This window comes from Rhincodon typus, chromosome 26 (assembly GCF_021869965.1).
Source record: "Rhincodon typus isolate 14 chromosome 26, sRhiTyp1.1, whole genome shotgun sequence".
Lineage (NCBI taxonomy): Eukaryota > Metazoa > Chordata > Chondrichthyes > Orectolobiformes > Rhincodontidae > Rhincodon > Rhincodon typus.
Genome location: NC_063357.1, coordinates 11,184,256 through 11,201,454, shown reverse-complemented (window position 1 = coordinate 11,201,454; position 17,199 = coordinate 11,184,256). Strand labels below are relative to the sequence as shown.

The window sequence follows — 17,199 nt, the reverse complement described above, 5'->3', positions numbered from 1 at the left end:
TTGTACCAGCTTCCACCACTTCATCTGGCAGTTAATTGCATACACACTCTGCGTGAAAATGTTGTCCCTTAGGTCCTTTTTTTTATTTTTTAAATCTTCCCCTCTCACCTTAAACCTATTCCCTCTAGTTTTGGACTGCCCCACCCTGGGGAAAAGACCTTGACTATTCACCCTATCCATGCCCTTCATGATGTCATAAACCTCTATAAGGTGACCCCTCAGCCTCCGATGCTCCAGGGATAATAGCCCCAACCTATTCAGCGTCTCCCTATAGCTCAAACCCTCCAACCCTGGTAATGTCCTTGTAAATTTTTGTCTCTCCTTACAGTTCATTTTATATGTTAACTTCCAGTCATCAACAGACTCTTTTTATTTGTATTCCCATGGGTACAGGATAAATATCTACCAAAAGTTTCAATGGTTGCTTCATACTTTAGTATTGACATCGATGGAAGAAGCCTTTTCTTGTCTGTAACTCCCCTTTCCTTCCCTCTCAGGTATCTTGTTTTCATGAAGCTGGCTGCTTTGCAGCTAATGCAACAGAAGACCAGCAAGCAAGAGAAGGATTGTACTGCTGTGACGGAGAATGGCAGCTCTTCTCCAACCGAGGCTGTGGAAAGCAAGAAAACTGCGTCTGAAGATGGTAAGGCTGAGGAAAACCTTTCTGGATTAGATCAAGCTAGAGACCTTGCAGAGTCCGTTGCATCAGAAGACACAACAGGTACTTTGTTGGAAGCTGTCCTGCTGATCTCTCAATGGCTGTGGTGGTGATTCTTTAATCGGGATGGCATTGATTGTTTTCAACACTAATTCTGCGGATGAAATGCATGAAGTCGATTGCTAAATTGTCGCCTTCTCTCTGTAATCCAAGCTGCATTCTGTCCAAAGAATGTGCTCTCGGGCTTTTCTAACTAAAAAGATAAGGTTGAGTATTGACCCCCTGGGGGCCGTGTAATTAACGCCAATTTTGATTTTCTGCTCCTATCTGTTCAGCTAATGCAATTTTCTGAGATGCGCGTTCGATTTTCAAAGTGTTTAGCTCATTGCATTTCAATGGACTAGTTGCCGCATTTTGTTATTAGTGTGCATTTCTTTTAGGAATCTCTTTGTTTTGTCTTCAATATTTGCAGTTGACCCGAAGAGTAGGGAGGTCATTCTGAACGCCTGTAAAGCGGTTGGCTCTGTCAGCAATACATCTTTCAATATTCGCTTCAACCCAGATATATTTTCACCAGGTACGGAGGAGTTATAGCACATGCCATGCAATGTATGTTTGTGCTACTATAGATTTCAGAGCTGTGATTGTGCAAAAGAAATCCTATCACTGCAGTGGTTTATAACAATTGACAAGGCTTTTTTTATTGTCATTTGCAGCAATGATATCTTCTACAATTTAGTTGTCTAGAACTTGCTTTGATTTGAATTGTAAATGTTGGAAAATATTCATTAGGATGCTATTGGACTTGAAGCATCAATTGAGATGTTATTATTTTCATATCTATAAATAGAAATAATCTACAATGATTGATAGAACTCTTTTTAAAGAAGTAGAAGAAGCAAAATATTTGACAATAGCAGCTGATGAGCCAGTCTTACCAGCACAAGGAACCTGATTATTGTCAAAATTGTGGCCATAAGGATATCATGAATCTATTTCTAGGACTGGAAAGCAAGAACTGAGTGTATCAGCCGCTGCATTGCATGCGGGCCCATGTTGTGAGCCTTTATAATAAGGGTCAGAGTGACAAATATTTCTTTTTTTTTTTACATTATTCCTCCAGTCAATCTTCGTTTTTCAAAAACGTTGTTATTATTGACTGTTATCTTCCACTATTTACTGTTATGTCTCACAGTTTTGGATATTTGGAAGCTATCCAATTGATTCCCGTTATAAGCATGGTCACCATTTGTGAGTTTTTCCAGGAATGTAACGCTCGCTCATGATTAGATTTTGTGGTGAAGTTTTCCTAACAAGATATAGTTTAATGTAGTTTTAATGGTTTGCATTTTCTCTGCAAGGAGTGAAATAGGAACAGAGAACAAAATGTTGAGAATCATGTCTTTTACTTTCAAAAGTGTGCCCATTAACTTTATTGATGTAAAGAACAAAGACAACGTTTTTGCAACAATATTTGGTGCCTCAGGAACTGGTTTGAATGTTTGCCTGCAGAATACATTGACTGGCTGGTTTTCTTTTCATTTGTCTGCTTTGACTAATTCAGAGCTCCTGCATTCATTAAGAAGTATTGAATTGCTGCTTTTTTTTTGTTTTGTTTTATTATAAAACACTGTGTTGACTTGGGAGTTATGGAATATGGAAAAACCCAGATGTGGCATTTGAAGGGATGTAATCATTCACTGGTGGCTCTGTGTTCACATGTTTTTAAGGGCTATGTAACGTATAGCATGCTATAGTAGTCTAAGTTGTTATGCCTTTTGTTCCTGATTCCACGTCTGCTTTACATAAAATATGGATAGCGTCTAGTTCTGACCTTGGTTTGTTGCAGGGGTCAGTTTCCATGATCCTAACAGTGAAGAACTCCAAAAGCAGAAGCAGTTGTTGAAAGATGCAGCTGCCTTTCTTGTTTCCTGCCAGATTCCTTCATTGGTAAGAACGGAACACCATTAACTTATCTTTTACTGCTGGCTGCACATCTAACCCACCCGAAAATAACTAGTTTTGCTTTTCTTCAGTCTTATACGGTTAAGCCAATTCCATTAGCTGGTGGTTTTTTGTGGACAAAATCAGCTCCAGGGTCGGAGAGTTCAAAACTTGAAGGCATAGGTTTAAGGTGAGAGGGGAATGATTTTAAAAAGGACCTGAGGGGCAACTTTCTCAAGCAGAGGGTGGTGCGTGTATGGAATGAGCTGCTAGGGAAGTTGCAGAGTTGGGTATTATTACAATATTAGAGCCCTTCGAGCAAGTATTCACACAGGAAAAAGACAACTTTGTCGAGGAGAATACTGAGATACATGCTATTAGACTAGACGGGATTGAGGTTCATAAGGAGGAGGTGTTAGCAATTCTGGAAGGTGTGAAAATAGATAAGTCCCCTGGGCCGGATGGGATTTATCCTAGGATTCTCTGGGGAGCTAGGGAGGAGATTGCAGAGCCTTTGGCTTTGATCTTTATGTCGTCATTATCTACAGGAATAGTGCCAGAAGACTGGAGACTAGCAAATGTTGTCCCCTTGTTCAAGAAGGGGAGTAGAGACAACCCTGGTAATTATAGACCAGTGAGCCTTACTTCGGTTGTGGGTAAAGTGTTGGAAAGGATTATAAGAGATAGGATTCATAATCATCTAGAAAAGAATAATTTGATTAGGGATAGTCAACACGGTTTTGTGAAGGGTAGGTCATGCCTCACAAACCTTATTGAGTTCTTCGAGAAGGTGACCAAACAGGTGGATGAGGGTAAAGCAGTTGATGTGGTGGATATGGATTTCAGTAAAACGTTTGATAAGGTTACCCACGGTAGGCTATTGCAGAAAATACGGAGGCATGGGATTGAGGGTGATTTGGCGGTCTGGATCAGAAATTGGCTAGCTGTAAGAAGACAGAGGGTGGTGGTTGATGGGAAATGTTCATCCTAGAGTTCAGTTACTCGTGGTGTACCTCAAGGATCTGTTTTGGGGCCACTGCTGTTTGTCATATTTATAAATGACCTGGATGAGGGCGTAGAAGGATGGGTTAGTAAATTTGCGGATGACACCAAAGTCGGTGGAGTTGTGGATAGTGCGGAAGGATGTTGCAGGTTACAGAGGGACATAGATAAGCTGCAGAGCTGGGCTGAGAGGCGGCAAATGGAGTTTAATCGGAAAAGTGTGAGGTGATTCACTTTGGAAGGAGTAACAGGAATACAGAGTACTGGGCTAATGGTAAGATTCTTGGTAGTGTGGATGAGCAGAGAGACCTCTGTGTCCATGTGCATAGATCCCTGAAAGTTGCCACCCAGGTTGATAGGGTTGTTAAGAAGGCGTACGGTGTGTTAGGTTTTATTGGTAGAGGGATTGAGTTTCAGAGCCATGAGGTCATGTTGCAGCTGTACAAACCTCTGGTGCGGCCGCACTTGGAGTATTGCGTACAGTTCTGGTCACCGCATTATAGGAAGGATGTGGAAGCATTGGAAAGGGTGCCGAGGAGGTTTACCAGGATGTTGCCTGGTATGGAGGGAAGGTCTTATGAGGAAAGGCTGAGGGACTTGAGGCTGCTTTCGTTAGAGAGAAGAAGGTTAAGAGGTGACTTAATAGAGACATACAAGATGATCAGAGGCTTAGATAGGGTGGACAGTGAGAGCCTTTTTCCTCGGATGGTGATGGCTAGCACGAGGGGACATAGCTTTAAATTGAGGGGTGATAGATATAGGACAGATGTCAGAGGTAGGTTCTTTACTCAGAGTAGTAAGGGCGTGGAATACCCTGCCTGCAACAGCAGTAGACTCGCCAACTTTAAGGGCATTTAAATGGTCATTGGATAAACATATGGATGATAATGGAATAGTGTAGGTTAGATGGGCTTCAGATTGGTTTCACAAGTCGGTGCAACATCGAGGGCCAAAGGGCCTGTACTGCGCTGTAATGTTCTATGTTCTAAGAGGCTTAGACGGGGCAGAATTTCTTAAGTGCATGCAAGAAGGTTTCTTGAAACAGTATGTGGATAGCCCAAATAGAGGAGGGGCCATACTGAACATTGTATCGGCTAATGAGCCTGGTCGGGTGACTGACCTTTTACCGGGATAGCATTTTGGAAACCGTAATCACAACTCCTTAAGTTTTAAGATAGCTATAGATGAGGATAAGTCAGGACCTTGTGGGAAGATACTAAATTGGGGGAGGGCAAATTATGTCAGTCTTAGGCAAGAACTAGAGAAGATAAATTGGGAGGAGCTGTATTTAGGCAAGTCCACAGTTGACATGTGGAAGTTGTTTAAGGGCCTGCTGATGAGAGTTCAGGAAATGGCATGTTTCAGTAAGGAGGAAGGGCAAGGTAAGGGACCCTTGGATAATGAAGGAAGTTGTGAATTTAGTCAAAAGGGAAGAAGAAGCATATGTAAGGTTTAGAAAGCAAAAATTGTCCAGAGCCTAATTAGAGCAAGAAGGGGCAATGAAATGACCTTGGCAAGTAGGGTTAAAAAGAATCCTGAGGCATTCTATACGTACATTAAAAATAAGAGGATATTGAGGGAGAAGGTAGGACCACTCGAGGATAAAGGACGGAACTTGTGCTTGGAGGCAGGGGATGCGAGCGAGATCCTAAATAAGTACTTGAGTCGATATTCATCCAGGAGAAAGATATTGAGGATAGTGAGATCTGTGTGGAGCATGCTAATATGCTAGGGCATTTTGACATCAAGAAGGAACTGGTGTTGGGTCTTTTGAAGAGCATTTAGGTGGATAAGTCCCCAGGACCTGATGGAAACTACCCCAGGTTATTGAGAGAGGCAAGAGAGGAGATTACTGGGACCTTGACCAAGACCTTTCTATCCACGCTAACCATTTGAGAGGTTCCAGAGAACTGGCGAGTAGCTAATGTTCCTCCTCTGCTCAAGAAAGGAAATAGGGCTAATCCAGGAAACTACAGACCAGTGAGTGTCTCATGGATGGCTGGGAGGCTATTGGAGAGAATTCTTAGGGATAGAATTTATGTGAGTTTGGAAAAGCATGGCCTAATTAGGGACAATCAGCGTAGCTTTGTGCAGGGCAGGTCATGTCTTACTAATTTGATTGAAATTTTCGATGAGGGTGGAGCAGTGGGATGCTGTTTACATGGATTTTCAACAAGCTCCCTCATGGTAGGCTCATCCAGAATATTAAGATGCAAGGGATCCACAGTGACTTGACCACTTGGATTCAGAATTGGCTTGCCCCTAAAGGGCAGAGGTAGTGGTGGAAGGGTGTTTCTCTGGCTGGAGGTCTGTGTCTAATTGTGTTCCACAGGGATCCGTACTGGACCTCCTGCTGTTTGTGATATGTATAAATGACTCAAATGAAAATGTAGATGGGTGAGTTAGTAAGTTTGCCAATGACACATAGATTGGGGGAATTGTGGGTAGTGTAGAAGGCTGTCAAAGGATATAGCGGATATAGATCAGTTGCAGAAATTGGGCGAGAAATGGCAGATGGAGTGTAATCTGGGTAAGTGTGAGGTGTTGTACTTTTGGGACATCAAATATTAAGGAAAAGTATAGAGTTAATGGCATGATCCTGGACAGCATTAATGTACAGAGGGATCTTGAGGTTCAAGTCCAAAGGTCTTTGAAAGCGGCCACGCATGTAGATAGGATGGTAAAGAAGGCATATGGCATGCTTACCTTTATTGGTCAGGGAATTGGGTAAAAGAGTCATGTTGCAGCTTTGAGACTTTGGTTAGGCCACAGTGAGTACTGCGTTCAGTTGAGCTGGCCAAATTACAGGAAGGTCACGGAGGCTTTGGAGAGGGTGCAGAAGAGGTTTACCAGGATGCTGCCTGGACTAGACAGTATGAGCTATAAGGAGAGGCCAGTAAAACTGTGATTGTTTTCTCTGAAGCGGCGGAGGTTGAGGGGAGATTTGATAAAAGTCTATAAAATTATGAGATGCATAGATAGGGTTGACAGTCATAATCTTTTTTCGTAGAGTTGAAATGTCTAATACTAGAGGGCATGCATTTAAGATGAGAAGTGGAAAGTTCAAAGGAGATGTGAAGAGCAAGTTTTTTTACCAGAGAGTGATAGGAGTCTGGAACACACTGCCAGGGATGCTGGTGGAGACAGATACGTGAGGGGTGTTTGAGAGACTTTTAGACAAGCGCATGAATATGCAAGGAATGGAGGGATCTGGACCAAGGATAGGCAGGAGGGATTAGTTTAATTTGGTAGCATGTTCAGCATAACTTTGTAGGCCAAATGGCCTGTTCCTGTACTGTACTGTTCTGTGTTCTAATGAAAAGACATTCGGACAGGTACGTGGATAGGAATGGTTTAGAAGAATATTGGGCAAATGAAGGCAAATGGAACTAGTTCAGTTTAGGAAACCCGGTCGGTATGGGCCGAAAGATCTGTTTCCGTGTTGTATGACTCTGACTCTGCTGCTCTACTGTAAAAGTATACCTAAGTTTTACGGCAGAGAAACAGATAACTTCACAGGCCCATTTCACCCATCCTGAAGGGTTGGAGATTCCTGACGCTGCATATATAGATAATATAGATGTGGCAAATGGTGGACTTCAGATTCAATTAAAAAATCAGGAATTCAGAATCTGTGGACAGCCATGAAACCATTGTCAGTTGTCAGAAGAAACCCATCTAGTTCACTTAATGTCCTGGAGGGAGGGAAGCTGCCATTCCTACTTGGTCTGGCCAACATGTGACTCCAGACCCACAGCAATCTGGTTGACTCTATACTGCCCTGTGGGCAATAAATGCTGGCCTAGCCAGTGATGCCAGGAATGAATTTTACAAGTGTCTGTGTGTGTGTATGAGTGCCTGTGTCTGTGTGTGTGTCTGTGTGTGTGTGTGCATGTTTGGGAGGGGGGGGGGCGCGGATGTGTGAGTGCTCGCGCCTGTATATGTGTGCCAGTGAGTGTGAGTACCCGTGCCTGTGGGGTGTGTGTTTGTGTGTGCCTGTGCCATTGGGGGTGGGAGTGGGTGGGTGCGTGTTCCCTTAAAATTTGGGGAGAAAGAACTTATTTTCCAGGACCACTCGCCCCAACCCCAAAACCAAGCCACCTTTCCTGACTTTGGAGCTACAAGGGAGCGTGCTGCCCAATGCCATTCTCATTCTGGCCTGCAGAGAGGCATGACAGGAAGAGCCGTGATTGGCTTGGCCTCATGCCTTGTTAAGGGAAGGGATTGGAGAAAGGGATGACAGAATAGTCGTATGTCAACTAATTCCTTTTCTTATTGAAATAGCCAAACATTAGACTTTCAAAATGATCTAGACTTGGATAGTCGCCTAGTTTAGAATGTATCCAGTCTTTTATGTTGTACTGATTATTCAAATTAGCTGGAGGCCATTTTTTTGGACCCTTCACTCACTCCTGTGTTAACTTAGGCCAGTTAAATGACTAGAACTATTTTTTAAACCTTTTGTGAGAGGTAATTGAATGTACAGAATATCAATTCAATTCGTAATTGTCTCAATTCCCTGTGGCTTTTGAAGCATCTCTTCAGCTTTTGGATTCTCCAGCTTTATCCAAGCATTTATCTTTGTGCACTGCATCTGGAAGAATGTATGCCTTCTTTGTTTTAGATAAAAGACTGTGCCGATCACACTGTCCTTCCGATGGATGGTGCCACGTTGGCAGAAGCTATGCATCAGCGGGGCATCAACATCCGTTACCTGGCTAAAATAGTTGAGTTTGTTTCGAAGAGTCCTGCTAGACAGCAGTTGGACCACATTTATGTATGTATTTTTGTTATTGGTTAACACAAAGACATGCTATTGATTTTATCTTAAAAAATTTGTCAGCTGTTTTAATTGAGTTAAGAACAGTTACTTAACCACAGTGCATTCAGAATAATTTTATCTTGTGTGTAGTTATTCAAAGTGTGCATAGAACCGCATTTTTATTAACACAGGTGCTTTCAAATACTTCTTTTTAAAAACTGCAGAAACTTGGAGTGACTGAATTAATTACCCGATCTGCTAAACATATCTTCAAAATATATCTTCAGGTAAGAGCATGTTCATAAATTTCCTCCCAGAGGAAGTGCAGTTCTAAATGTCAGCTTTAGACTGCGGCTGGAGCTGGGGTGCAAATCAGTCCTGATTTCGTAAAGGGCAGAACGGGATCAAGGGACTAAACAGCCTACTCCCGCTTTGTAAGAGTGTAACATACACTGCATCTGCAGTTGATCCTGTGCAATCTGAAAATAGGACCAGAGTGTATACGTATATAGTAGATGGGAAGAGATTGCACTGGCAAAATGGGCATAATGGCCTCTTATTAACTAATTTTAGAATTGTTTGCATGGATGTGAATGCCTTATTTAATAGCAAATACTTAAACACTTCAATTGCACCATATATTTTCTCTTTCTACCTCCTTTTTGTCTCTCTAAATTGCTGACCAGTTCATACAGCCAAGGAAAAGAGCTTCCTGCATACATTTTTGTTCAACTCCCTTTTTAATTTGTCTTCTGCATATCTTTCAGTGTCAGCTAGTCTCAGTAGAGCTGACCATGCAACTATCATTGTTTGTCATAGAAACCCATCAGGTTCACTAATGCCGTTTTAGGGAAGGAAATCTGCCGCCCTTACCTGAGTCAATTAACGTGGAATTGAAAAGCACAGCTGGTGAGACAGCATCCGAGGAGGAGGAAAGTCAACGTTTTGGGCCGAAACCCTTCCTGACGAGCGGTTTCAGCCCGAAACGTTGACATTCCTGCTCCTCAGATGCTGTCTCATCGGCTGTGCTTTTTCAGCTCCACATTTATTGACTCTAGCTTCCAGCATTTGCAGTCCTTGCTGTCTCCATGCCGACCTTACCTGGTCTGGCCTGCATGTGACTCCAGACCGACAGCATTGTGGCTGACTCTAAACTGCCCTCTGGCCTCGGAAGCTACTCAGTTTTATCAAAAACCATTATGATGGACTGCAGTGGTTTAAGAAGGTTGCGAGAAGTGTTTAGGTTGAGCAATAAATGTTGATGTTACCAGGGACACTTGTATAATGTGAATTAATTAATCAATAAATAAATAAAAACTCAGCTTCAAGATTCCTGTTTTAATGTTGTCAATATCCCTGGGAGCAATATGCATTTCTTACCTGGATACTGACTGGCACAGTCGAACAATGCCATTTTGCACAACCCTCTCAAGCCATTGACTCCTGGTGCACAGGTTAAAACCAAGTTGCGTGCACATACTTTTGCTCGGCCGGCCATCTTTTTGTCACTAATGCTGTGATGTTTTGGCAATGTTTTAATATCTTTTGCAGACTAACTCCTATTTCATATGATCTCCTGAACTGGCTTAAATCAGCGAAGAGAGTTAGAGAGGAAATTTCCAGACTATCTTTATATTTGCTGTTTTTATCCTCTCTGTTTAGTTACCTTTGATTAATAATGCCATAGGAGTGAGTGGAGGTGGAAGGAGACATTAAAAATAGTGTCTGGTCATCACAGCCCAGCACCATTGTCTGGGACAGGCTTGTTTGATCTTTCCCCGCCCATCAGTTTCATAGTGCTCAGCTTGGAAGACCCTACGAAAATAATGTTTTTGACCTTTTTTTGCCTTCTTGCCTGCTTTAGGGAGTGGAGCTGTCTGGTCTGTCTGTCGCCATAAGCCATTTCCTCAACTGCTTCCTCAGTTCCTTCCCAAACCCCATTGCTCACCTCCCTATGGATGAGCTTGTCTCGAAGAAGAAGAGGAACAAGAGGAAACCGCGGCACCTGGGAAATGCTGATAACACGACCTGGGCCAGCACGACCCCTCAGGAACTCTGGAAGAGCATCAGTAATGAGACTAAGAACTACTTCAGCTTCAGTATAGACTGGTATGGATAACTGAACTGCAGTGCATTGTTGGAATGCCGTATTTGTCTTCCTTTTAGAACAGAGAAGGCCAAGGGGGGAACCTGATTGAGGTGTGCAAAGTTAGATAAGCTAGTTTAGTAGAGGTGTCACTATCCAGGGGTGAAGCCTTAAGGTCAGGATCAGGAGGTTTGGAGAGGAATTGAGGAAGATGTTTTTCACCTCAAAGTGGGGGTTATTTGGAATTTACAGTCTAAAGGAGTAGTAGAGGCAGGAACCCTCAAGACATTTAAAAACTATTTTGATGAGCACTTTAAATACCGTAGCATAACTGGAAAATGGGGTTGGAATAGATAGATGCTTAATGATCGGTACTGGCCTGACAGGCTGAAGGGCCTTTTCCAGTAAAAACTCTGTGATCCTAAACCCAAGGACTGAAGTTAAATACATCATTTCCAAGTTAGATATTTACATTACTCTGTCTTCTCGTCACCTTTTCTGAGCATTTGTTTTGTCTTGGGTTATAGTTGAACGATTGCTATCAACAAAATCAGTACAATGCCAAGGCTTGAGCCTGCACAGTTGAGTGTCAGTGAGCTAGGTTCTCGTGAGGGATTCACAGTTGAGCAGAACGCAGAGCCTATTCTGACCTGCACACTCTTGAATTTTAGTGCAGGGCTAACTAAAATCGGGCTGTTTTGTTGTAAGACCCATGTCTCAGGATCGCTTAATTCTGCACCAAACCAGGGGATCGCCACGTGGTGTAAAAACGTTAGCTTTGCAAAGGAAGACAAAATGTAAGCAGAGAGCTGGGCACCTACTTCATGACCCCCAGCAATGATGCAAGACAGTAACCCAGAGGATCTTACACAGCCTTAGGCCAAACGTAGCAATTCAAAATAATAACTTTTCGTGCAAGTCTATTTAGACTTTAGCGTTAGCAATTTTAAAAAATGGAACTTAGAGCTTTAAGTACTTTTCTTTCATCTATTTAATAGCACTTGTTCTTTAAAATTGCATCAGTCTTGGTGAGCCTTAATGATGAATTGAAGCACCTTAATTGGATTTTGAAGTGGTAAAGAAAGGAAATAATTTATACGTATGTATTTGGAATGCAACATATGGCTGGCAGGGCTTAGTTTTTGTGAGCTATCAGACTTGACATATTCTGAATTAATTGTCTGTGCAAAGAGACTTGCAAAGCTCTCATGACCATTCAGTTGATTGCAGAAAGTGAATGTTTAGACTCCTGATGGATTTCTTGTTTATTCTCAGTGTATGTTGTCTCTGCTTATCATTTGTCCAGTGAGAGTGTGGATCAAGCTGTAGAGAAGTATGGCCTACAGAAGATCAGCCTCTTGAGAGAAATCTGCGTGAAGTCAGGTATACAGGTAAGATTATAGAACTGTAAAGCACAGAAAAAGGCCATTCAGCCCATTCATGCCTGTACCAGCCCTTTGAAAGAACTATCCAGTTGGTGTCACGCCCCTGCTCCTGACCAAAGTCGTACAAATTTTTAACTTTCAATTTTATACCCAGTTCCTTTTTTTGAAGTCAGCATTGAATCTGCTTCCACTACTGTATCAGACAGTGTATTTAAAAATATAACCAACTGTGCACCTGTAAAAGTTCTCCTGATTTCCTGTGACTTTACTGCCCATTACTCAAAGGACATGTTTTTAAGGTGTTGACTCTCCTGCCAATGGAATGGTTCTTTTTTCCTCTTACGTAATCTTGCCAAAATCCTTCAGCATTCTTAACATCTTTTCTAAATTTCCTTTTAACCTTCTCTCCTGTAAGGAGAGCAAATACAGCTTTGCTCACCTCTGCACGTAATTGAGGTTCCTGTTATCATTTCAGTAGACTTCTCTGACCCTCTTCATGCTGCTGACATCCTTTCTACAGTCTGGTGGCTAGAACTGGACACAACATTGCCTAGCCATTGTTTCATAAAGTTAAACATGACCGTGGTATTGGTTGTGAATGGATTGTAACTGTTCCAACCAGTCATGTAGAAGTAAACATCACTAAGCGATTGGAAGCTAAAACTCTTGAATTGATTGTTTAATTATATTAGATGCTTGGAGCAGGACCAAATTAATGCTCATCACTAACTCCCTCTAAGCTGTGTGGCCAGTCAGCGGGTTCACTCAGATCATTCAGCTCTGGGCACGTTAATTTCCTGGTCCGCTATACATTGTCATGCATGGAACTTGGAGGCTTACACAGTGGTGAGAACAATTAGAGGGAACAAGGCTCATCATCCTGAGAAGTGACACTACAGTAATGAACGCTGTGCCTAATCTGGATGTTGGTTGGATCCATCTGAGGTTGTAACATACTTATTGGAACCTTTTGACTTTGTAGATCCTTCTGAAAGAGTACAACTTCGACAGTCGTCACCGGCCCACCTTCACAGAGGAGGATATCCTCAATATTTTTCCAGTTGTCAAACATGTGAATCCCAAAGCATCTGATGCCTTCCATTTCTTCCAAAGTGGACAAGCTAAAGTCCAACAAGGTACTGTATCCACGGCACAGGAAATATCAAGGACTACTGCTGGGATCTTTTGGTTTTTTTTAATTGTTCACTGTTCACTAATAATGAGCCTGTTGGAATGAGGCCTTTATTTCAAAAGGAATGAAGTATAAAAACAAGGAGTTCTTTCTAAAACTATACAAGGCTTAGTCAGATCACAGCTGAGTGACTGAGAACAGTTCAGGCACCTTAACTAAGGAAAGATATACTGCACTGAAGGCAGTCCACAGAATGTTCATTAGGCTGATCAGGAATGGAGGGACTGTCTTAGAAAAGTAGAAAGTTCGAGCAGGAATAGACCATTTGGCCCTTTTAAGCCTGCTCCACTATTCAACATGATCTAACTCCGTACCCTGTTCCTGCTTTCTCCCCAAACCCTTTGACCTCTTTAATCCTAAGAACTATGTTGAACTCCTCCTTGAAAACATTTCATGTTTAGGCCTCAACCACTTTTTGTGACAAAAAATCCCACAGGCTCCCCACTCTCTGGCTGAAGAAGTTTCTTCTAATATCAGTCCTAAATGGCCAGCCACGTATCCTTTAGACTGTGACCTTTGGTTCTGAACTTTCTAGTCATCAGGAACCACCCTCCTGCGTTTTAAGCTGTCAGCTCCTCTAGTCGCCTTCAGAACCGTTCAGAAGTCAAACCCGACTCAAAACATTAACTCTATTTCTCTCTCCACAGTTGCTGCCAGACCAGCTGAGTTCCTCCTCCAATCTCTAAGTTTGTTTCCGATTTCCAGTCTCCACAGTATTTTACTTTTATTCCAAGATTCTTGACGGAGTATATGCAGAAAGATAGTTTCCCCTTGTCGACAGGGTGTCCAGGACCAGTGGGCACAATCTTAGACTAAGGGTTTGGCCATTTAAGACAGGGTGAGGAGGAATTTCTTCTCTGAGGCTCGTGGAAATCTTTCACTGAGGTTAGTTCCATATTCCACATTTATTATTTGACCTTTAAATTCCACCAGCTGCCAAGGGGGGGATTTGAACCTGTCTTCCTAGAGCATTATCCTGGGCCCCTGGACTACTAGCTCAGTGACATTACCACTACATCACCATCTCCCCCCACTATTTTATTCCTGTGTACTTATTCCTTGTAATGTTTCTCTTTAGCCAGTCCATCCAGGTAAGAACTGTTCCAACTAAATTCACAGAAGGGAGGTGAGGTTTACAGTCTGCGAAGGACAGTATATCATATTTGACTTAATCTGTAAAAGATTTACCATTTAATCGCTGATATTACAAGTTATTCATTGCGTTATGAAAATGGATTGACAAGTGTCGTCCCTAACAGATGACATTGAAAAATATAGCAGTTTTGAGGTATAGGTCAAGTAACTGCACTATGTTAGGACACCTGAAACATGCACAACACGATAAGTAAATGGGCAATTTAGGACTGACATCCTGAACTTCATTTGAGCAACGTGACATGACGTTTGAATAGAGTCAGGCTGGGGGTGATTATCTGTGTTCGTTCATCTCTGGGCCTTGTGATACAGAAGGATTGGCCAAATGGCCTCCCTCACTGTGGATCTTCCCTCATCGTAACCCTTGTATAATTTGGCGAAAATGTTTTATTTTACAGGATTCTTAAAAGAGGGATGTGAGCTCATCAACGAGGCCTTAAACCTTTTCAATAATGTATATGGAGCAATGCACGTGGAAATCTGTGCATGCCTGAGGCTGCTAGCTCGTCTTAATTATATCATGGGTGACTATAATGAGGTATGGCCTCCACTGTCGTTAGAGTTTTGTTTAATATTATAGCAGCTGGGGCTGTTTCATCTCATTACAGGTGGTCCCGGTCTTAGGGGCACCCTGTACTTGCAAACGAGATCCCATAAAAATGTTAATTTTAAAAGATCCTAATGATCCCAAGATGCTAATGTTTGCTCGTACTTACAAACGGCTATTGTACTGTATGATATTCCGATGTATTCAAGAATGGAACCTGTTTGTAACCCAGGGACTACCTGTATCGTAAACACCAGTGTGCAAGCTTCAGTTATAACTGCGACAGAATCCGGTCTTTATTGAGAAGTCACAGCACCATCCCCTCAGTGTGCCCTCGTCACACTCCCCAGTCCAGTATATGCAAAACATACTGTGGTTCACTCACAACTCTTTGTAAATCTAGTTTTGATCACTATATTTCAAGCATACCCATGCTAAATCGTAATACATCAAAGATACATAAGTGATATTAGAATGACAATATGGAGGCTACGGTTGCTTCTAGTTACCCTGTGATATGGCTCTACGGCCCACTTCATCTTATTGCCAGAAGCAGAGAAACCAGTTATGTGTTGCTAAGTGCCCAACAGAATGCTGTTTTAACCCCTGTCTGCTGATCCCACAGACAGCCAAAGGTGATGAGGTGCACAGCCATTGTGAAACTCCATTCTGCTCTTGGGAATCCAAGTCAGGACAATAAACTGTAAAAGTCTTCTCTCACCTCATCCACCTGAGTGCAGTACGCAGAATAAAGCTGATCAAATCCCATCTTTCCACATCCTGACCGCTTCTTTCCTGATTAGTGTTTTGACAGGTTTGGCAATGCCAACCTGCATTTATTTACAGACTAGACCATTGTATACGAGGTGTGGTAAGACAGAAGTGAAAACTGAAGTGGGTGGGATATTTGGAAAAGTGATTAAGAGCTTGGTCTAAGAGGTGCCTTTAAGATCCCCATTGGAGGAAAAGAGGATAGTGGTGAGCTGAAGGGATTTAGACTTGGAATTCCCAGGCTTAGGACCTGAGTGGCTGTAATTTTATTGTAAGAGATACACAGGAGACCAGTCTGTGGAACTGAGAATTCATGACTAGTTGATGAGCTCGATCCGATTACAGACATGAGAATGAGACCAGAAAGCAAATTAAATATGAGGTCGAGAATTTTAAGCCAAAGGCATTTAGAGACTGGGGATCTGTGTAGACCATCAAAGGCTGAGAGTAGGAGTGGGTCGTGTGCAGCAGCTATGGATGAACTTAAATGCACAGAACATAGAAGATGGGAGGCCAGGAAAGTGTTGGGAATAGTTGAACCTGAAAATGATAGGAGTTAGGATTTCAATAGCAGATTGGCAGACGTAGAGGTGATAAGTGTTGCAGGCACGGCTTTTGATGAAGTGGATGTGGGCTTTCAAACTCGGCACTAAACCGGTTTTTGAGGTTTGCCAGGGGATTACGGTCAGTGGCACAAGGGTGGAATTTGTAGCAGTAATTGTGTTCTTTGAACCCCTGTGAAAAAGCAGTATTAGTTCATGAATTAACTATAAAATAGATGCATAATTATTGGAGATCACAGCGGGTCAGGCAGCATTCATGAAGAGAAAACAAGCTAATGTTTTGAGTTTTTCTCCATGGATGCTGCCAGACCCACTGGGATCTCCAACATTTTTTTGTTTTCAGTACAGACTCCAACACCTGCTGTAATTTGCTGCTGCATAACTACTGGCTTTGGTTATGAAGAATGCATTCAAATGTTTAAAAACAGCTAGCTTTGCCACTTTTGAAAAAGGATTAAATAATAATTTAAAATTTATTCCCCAGCTGTAACAAACACTCCGGGATATGGACCGGGAAATTAGGGCTAGTGTTAAGGCCCTTATCTCCAATTTGCCCAAATCCAATGAGATTTTACCATGAACTATCTGAATTTGCCATGTACAGTTTTTTTTTTTTAGTGGACAATGTAAGATGTTTTTAATTTTGCTTTCTGTTTAAGGCCTTGAGTAACCAGCAGAAGGCAGTGCTGATGAGTGAACGATCACTGGGCGTCGATCATCCCAACACAATCCAGGAATATGTAAGTTCTATATTTAAAAACAGTCATGTCATCTCACTCTTATCGAGGCAGCAGTGTTGAGGGAGGGCATGCAAATGATCAGTTACATCTGTGCGATGCATCCAAGAGTTTAATTGCACAATAAACTCATTCCACCCGAGAAAGATGAGCATGGGTATGTAGCTGCTGTAAGCCATGAGGCTGCCCGACCATTCTTATCTTAAACTAGAGAAGTCAGGAATTTCAGGTCTATTTTCTGGATGTTCCGCAGTACAGGTAGCGCACTTGGAGTGGAGATAGTTGGAACTGCAGATGCTGGAGAATCCGAGACAACAAGGTGCAGGGCTGGATGAACACAGCAGGCCAAGCAGCATCATAGGAGCAGAAAGGCTGACGTTTCGGGCCTAGACCCTTC

At 42.4% G+C, this 17,199-nt stretch overlaps 1 protein-coding gene across 2 annotated transcripts in view; it reads left to right on the top strand.

Moving 5' to 3' along the window:
* cluha (clustered mitochondria (cluA/CLU1) homolog a) overlaps positions 1–17,199 on the top strand; it is a 101,289-nt gene that overhangs the window by 62,028 nt on the left and 22,062 nt on the right. Inside the window, exons 11-20 of one of the 2 annotated variants that reach the window (XM_048612620.1) lie at positions 498–643; positions 1,131–1,235; positions 2,508–2,608; positions 8,229–8,381; positions 8,591–8,653; positions 10,231–10,475; positions 11,759–11,843; positions 12,820–12,973; positions 14,583–14,722; positions 16,725–16,805. In XM_048612620.1, coding sequence (XP_048468577.1) covers positions 498–643; positions 1,131–1,235; positions 2,508–2,608; positions 8,229–8,381; positions 8,591–8,653; positions 10,231–10,475; positions 11,759–11,843; positions 12,820–12,973; positions 14,583–14,722; positions 16,725–16,805 — 1,273 coding nt within the window. Of the gene's footprint in view, positions 1–497; positions 722–1,130; positions 1,236–2,507; positions 2,609–8,228; positions 8,382–8,590; positions 8,654–10,230; positions 10,476–11,758; positions 11,844–12,819; positions 12,974–14,582; positions 14,723–16,724; positions 16,806–17,199 lie in introns of both variants that reach the window. The other variant, XM_048612619.1, reaches the window with a different exon arrangement.